General features: G+C 45.2%; 1 protein-coding gene across 3 annotated transcripts in view; it reads right to left on the minus strand.

The window, feature by feature from the left end:
• Positions 1 to 344: 344 nt before the first annotated feature.
• LOC107104527 (heterogeneous nuclear ribonucleoprotein L-like) overlaps positions 345 to 5,625 on the minus strand; it is a 30,361-nt gene continuing 25,080 nt past the window's right edge. For 2 of the 3 annotated variants that reach the window (XM_015404535.1, XM_015404533.1), the window contains exons 7-13: positions 4,713 to 4,772; positions 4,404 to 4,639; positions 3,416 to 3,537; positions 1,583 to 1,781; positions 1,456 to 1,513; positions 1,281 to 1,379; positions 345 to 1,209 (exon numbers count right to left, since the gene is read on the minus strand). In XM_015404535.1, coding sequence (XP_015260021.1) covers positions 1,154 to 1,209; positions 1,281 to 1,379; positions 1,456 to 1,513; positions 1,583 to 1,781; positions 3,416 to 3,537; positions 4,404 to 4,639; positions 4,713 to 4,772 — 830 coding nt within the window. In that variant the 3' untranslated portion in view covers positions 345 to 1,153. The remainder of the gene's footprint in view (positions 1,210 to 1,280; positions 1,380 to 1,455; positions 1,514 to 1,582; positions 1,782 to 3,415; positions 3,538 to 4,403; positions 4,640 to 4,712; positions 4,773 to 5,625) is intronic. The other variant, XM_015404534.1, reaches the window with a different exon arrangement.

Here is a 5,625-nt window from a genome sequence, read left to right on the forward strand (position 1 = left end):
GACCCTGTGCTACCATCATTAAGGGAACATGACCCTGTGCTACCATCATTAAGGGAACATGACCCTGTGCTACCATCATTAAGGGAACATGACCCTGTGCTACCATCATTAAGGGAACATGACCCTGTGCTACCATCATTAAGGGAAGGTGACCCTGTGCTACCATCATTAAGGGAAGGTGACCCTGTGCTACCATCCTCAAGGGAAGGTGACCCTGTGGTACCATCATTAAGGGAAGGTGACTTTGTGCTATCATCATTAAGGGAACATGACCCTGTGCTACCATCATTAAGGGAAGGTGACCCTGAGCAGCAGATCAAACAAACCAAGTAAACATTGACACTCAAACCTCTCTTTATTAGTAGAAACTTTGGCTGGGCCAAACATAGCGACTGCTCTGTAACAAACATAAATCTTTTCAAATATGACATTAGAGACATTAATATTAAGCCAAGTCCTAAAGAGGCCTCATCAGCTGTGTCCTGCAGCCGTGTTTCTGGACTCAACTCTTCAGCTGTCATTCTGTGTGGACGATGTCACTGCAGTTGGATTAGAGAGCAGTCAGTAAATGAGACTGCATTACGATGCTTTAGTCTACATGCTGGAATTAAACCAGTGCTCCCAGTTTGTAGTCACACACCTATAGTGATTACACTGCAAATATAATCTAGAAGTAATTCAACTTTTTTTTTAATGCAGCCTTAATGTGAGCAGGTAAATAAGATGATCTGCCAGTGGAATGAGTATTTTTACTCTTAAAATAATATAATTGGATAATATGCACTGGAAATAAGACAATGTAATCTTTTTTCTTATTTTAAATGTATATCGTCTTGTTCCATTGGCAAAAAGTCTCACTAACCTCCTCAATTTGAGAAAAAATGCACTGATTTTAGGAAAAAATGACTTATTTAGATTTCCATTTTTTGCATTGTAGGAACGCTTTCACTGCGATTAGGTCAGTAATCTATGTCAAACATGTGCAGTGATGTGATAGAAATGGATCTGTTAACAGTCCAGTCAGATCCTCATCCCCTCCTATGAAGAAGCATGCAAACATCATAGAAAACATAAAACCAGCTCCTCCTCCTCAGGGTGAGAAGCTACATTTCTGTCCTGCAGGTGTGTTTGTGGCGAGCGTCTCTATTCTGGGTCACAGGTGGGTGGAAGTAGAGAAGCAGAGTTTTATGGTGAAGGGGTTGGAGCTTCCTGCAAGAAAAAAAAAACGCATTATGACTCTGAATGGATGCTCAGTGCTTCTCTTTGCCTGAGTTGCTCACCGGTTATCCTGAACTGATGGTGGTTTAGCACAGTCAGAGCTTCAACAGCTGCAGCCTTACAGTCAAACTCCAACAAACCAGAGAGAGTCTTAGAGCTGGCTGGAAGACCAGAGAGAAACAGTCTGAGAACACCAACCACTTCCTGTCACTGGGCCATTGAAAAGCTATAACTCACGTTTGGCATCAAAGACCTTATACTTGGTGAAGGCCGGAGCGTCGTTCTCCGAGCAGAACTGAGGGGAAGCGGAGAGGAGACGTCAGACTGTGAAGAAGGGAAGGTTTGAACGTGTGTGGGAGCTTACGTTGAGCAGCTGCTGCTGGGTGAGGGTCGGCGGGGCGTTGTAGAAGTGCAGGACGGCGGTCGGCGGCTGGATGATGTTTCTGTGGCCATGAGCGCTGCTGAAGCGGTTGTTTCTGGTCAGGCTGAAGTCCTGGTAGCTGCTGCTGCCGTCAGCCAGCTCAAACACCTGGCTGGGAATCACCGCCTGCTGCCTGGACACACTGGGACGTCAGAACCACCATTAAACACTCAAATGGATGGGAGGAGGCAAAGAATCAACAGGAAAACGGGTGTTGGAGGCAGACTTTCTGTTTAACACCACAGCACTGACTGCTGTGTTTAGGACAAACCAGCTCAGCTGTCAGTAGGAACCGGCTGGGCTCTTTTTACAGGCTTAGTGAGATCTGGACCAACCCAGAGCTACATTCTCCTGATTTCCCAGGATTCACTGCAGGTCAGAGCAGACCGGTAAATCTACAACAGATCTATTACCTTCAGATGTTTTAAAGCTAGAAGTTAGCTTTGGTTGGCAAAGGTTTCACAGATAAAAAAAAAAAAAGGACCTCCTCTGTTTCCTGAGACATTAACCTCAGACTGTAGATCCGATGGAAAGGCTGAAGGAAAAAAAACGTCCTCTTTTTCATGGGTCAGCCCAAACACTTGACCCGGGTTACCAGCAGGCCCTTACAGTCCAGCTGAGGGTCAGACTGGGTCAACCAGGTTTCTTGACCATAACTATAGCCCCATTTCCACTACCCTCTGAAAACCGATTCCTTCTGAGCTTGGATCAGTTAACCGTGCTGAGCTTGGTTCCTTACAACCGTTTACTCACCACACTAGCATGGTTCCTCGCCTCCTAGTGGTGATATGCGGTACTGCTGCTCTCTACAGGGAAACAAGCAAACCAACATGGCGGCGCCCATAACATTCAGGAAGTCTGCTGAGAGTCAGGCGAAGAAGGCAGCCTTTGGTGAATTTACTTGAGTCGGCTTTTGGGAAGTGGATACGACAAACGATTGTTTAATCAGAACTTACAGACGCAGGAAACAATGACAATATTTGAAGTTTACCACACCGCTAACAGACTCGTCATTGGAAGTGGTGTGGCACGGCAGGAAGCTAGTATTTTTATGAATGTCTGAAATGTCACGATGAAGGAGATGATGCAGTCTGCTCATGCGCTCTTTGTCATCTGAGAACTGAGCCAGAACTGAACCCGGCCGAGCCCTACTGATGACCTAGTACCAGTGTAGAGCAGTTCGGTTGTGTCTGGGCGGTCCGGTTCAGTTGTGTGTGCCATTTACACTCAACAGTTACCTCGGTTACCATGCTCAGACTGATCTCGCATGGTTTCAAAAAGGTAGTGGAAATGGGGCCATTATGAGCCATTGTCATAGTTTAACTCAACTTTATGCTGCGTTTCTACTACAACAGGAAGTTTTCCAAGGATTAAGGTTTAAATAATAATAAATAATAATTTTACTTTATTGATCTCACATGGGAGAATGCTCCCTCTGCATGTAACCCATCCCCTTGGGGAGCAGTGGCCTGCCATTGTGTGGCGCCTGGGGAGCAGTGGGGGGTTAAGGGTCCTGCTAAGGGACCCAGAGTGCAGGCTATGGGGATTGAACTGAATACATGCAACCTTCTCAGAGCACACTGCTCTAACCACTAGGCCTCAAATAGTGCTAAGCATGAAATATTTTGCACTAATCAGTAGCATCATTCCAATAAAACTGAAATAAGCTCAGTCTCAGGTGAAGTTTTCCTCATTTTTCTCTGAATTCTGGATTCCTTTCATCCTGTATGAGGCTACAATTGTTACCATTTAAAACCAGGTGGCTGTAGGTCTTACCAGACATTCAGCTTCTTGCCAAACACCTTGGTGCTGTTGAGGTGGGTCACAGCGCGGTCCACCGCGTACTCATCAGCCATCTCCACCAGGGCTGTTCCAGGAACGCTCTTCATAAACTTTACCTGCAGACAGCAGCAGTGAGGACCGGCTGGTTTCATTCATTCAGTCCAAATGATCAGCTGCTCCACACAAGAGGCATAATCTATTGTAGAATGAGTTTTCTGCTCGAGGAAGGCAATAATCAAAAATAAGGGGATCTCTGATTGGTACTGATCCTTATTTTCTATAAATGCTTTGAATCATTCTATGATGGTTTAATGGTTTAATGGGATTCACGTGGAAAATAATAGAATAAAGTCCACTTTATTTGTTAATTTGCATAGTTGCTCTTAAACAAACACATTCTCAGAAAAGAAATAGTTTTTATATATAAAGAAATATAAAGCTGACTAATAGCTTCTCCATTTATAAACAGGTACATTATTTTTATTCAGGTTTGGGACGCCATATTAGACCATGCAAAACCCAGATTTACCTTCACAAAGCCTCAGAAGGGCAAGATTTAAGTACAAAAATCAAACCTGCACATGAAGTTCTGTTTTTGTTTTTTTTTTTTCAAAAGTGTTTTTATATTGTTTTTTTGTTGTTGGCATTCATATAAATATACTGGTGTGATAACTTAGTGCAGCTCTACAAACACATCAGACCTCAGGCTCTCTGATAGCCTGACGTTGCTTTTATGTTACAAAAATCAAAAAACAAAGCTTTTATCATTTTCTTTATAAAATAAAGTTTTTTTTTTAGCCCCGCACTATAAATACCAAAACCTTCTACTGCACAACAGCTGCCAGATTTATATAATGAGACCTAAAGCACATTTAAAGCTGTTAGATTGAAGCTGCTGGAATATAAGGAATAAATAAACTTGTCCAACAGGAATAAAACCAGATTATCCAACAATGTGTCAATTAACAGATGCCAAACAAACCTTTTCAACGTTGCCGTACAGACAGAAGAGGTTGAAGATGCGGCTGCAGTTCATCTTGTTGGGATGGAGGCCGCTGACCATGGCGACAGCACTAGCGCCCAGGTGGGTGGAACGAAGCGATGAGGAAGAGGAGAAGGTCTTTGGGAGGAGGTGTTTGTAGGAGACCAGTTCCTGCACCTCATGGCTACCTCTGTACCTGCTGTTAGGGGGCAGAGGCAGCAGGGGGCAGTGTGGGCCTATGCAGACCCACACAAACACAGTCAGAGCGCGTAGGAAGCACAGAGAAAGAGATGCAGACAGTGTCCGTACCATAGCCGTTAGATGGATGCTCTCCCAGAATGGCCTGGCGGTGCCGTCCTTTTCCTGGATCTGGAAAACACAGAGTTAAAATGGACAGGCAGCCAATCACTGCTGCCCTCTGACCATCACACACTGCTCTGACTATTTGTTTCTTCTCTTTGTGAATCAAACTGTTAGGATGCTAGCAACATCCAGCTACTGCAGTCCCAGACTCATAGCCTCCTCCATCTCCTACATTTCCACTGTAGGAGATGGAGGAGGCACAGACACTTCTCTCAGTTCAGTCTCACCTCTTCAGATCAGTTTGAGCTTCTCATACAGTAGCAGCCATTCAGAAGTGCCCAGCCAAGGACCAGCCCAATGGCAGCCCACTTCCCTCCAACCTCCAGCTACTGGAGTGACCCCCACCTGCATTTTTTTAAGATTTTCTCTGACTCCACCCTTTCACTGAATTACAGGGTCTGACCAAGAGATGGCGCTGCTCTTAGATCTTAATGTCCACAAATCATGATAGAAACAATATTTTAGTACAAATATTGATGATTAAAAAGGAATTGTAGGGGACCAGCAAAGGACCAACCAAGTACCAGCAAAGGACCAACCAAGGACCAGGCAAGGACCAGGCAAGGACCAACCAAAGACCAACCAAGTACCAGCAAAGGACCAACCAAGTACCAGCAAAGGACCAACCAAGGACCAGCCAAGGACCAGGCAAGGACCAGCCAAGGACCAACCAAGGACCAGCCAAAGACCAACCAAGTACCAGCAAAGGACCAACCAAGTACCAGCAAAGGACCAACCAAGGACCAGGCAAGGACCAGCCAAGGACCAGGCAAGGAACAACCAAGGACCAGCCAAGGACCAGGCAAGGACCAGCCAAGGACCAGGCAAGGAACAACCAAGGACCAGCCAAGGACCAGGC

This window comes from Cyprinodon variegatus, unplaced genomic scaffold (assembly GCF_000732505.1).
Source record: "Cyprinodon variegatus isolate N-32 unplaced genomic scaffold, C_variegatus-1.0 Scaffold1777, whole genome shotgun sequence".
In the NCBI taxonomy this organism is placed as follows: Eukaryota; Metazoa; Chordata; class Actinopteri; order Cyprinodontiformes; family Cyprinodontidae; genus Cyprinodon; species Cyprinodon variegatus.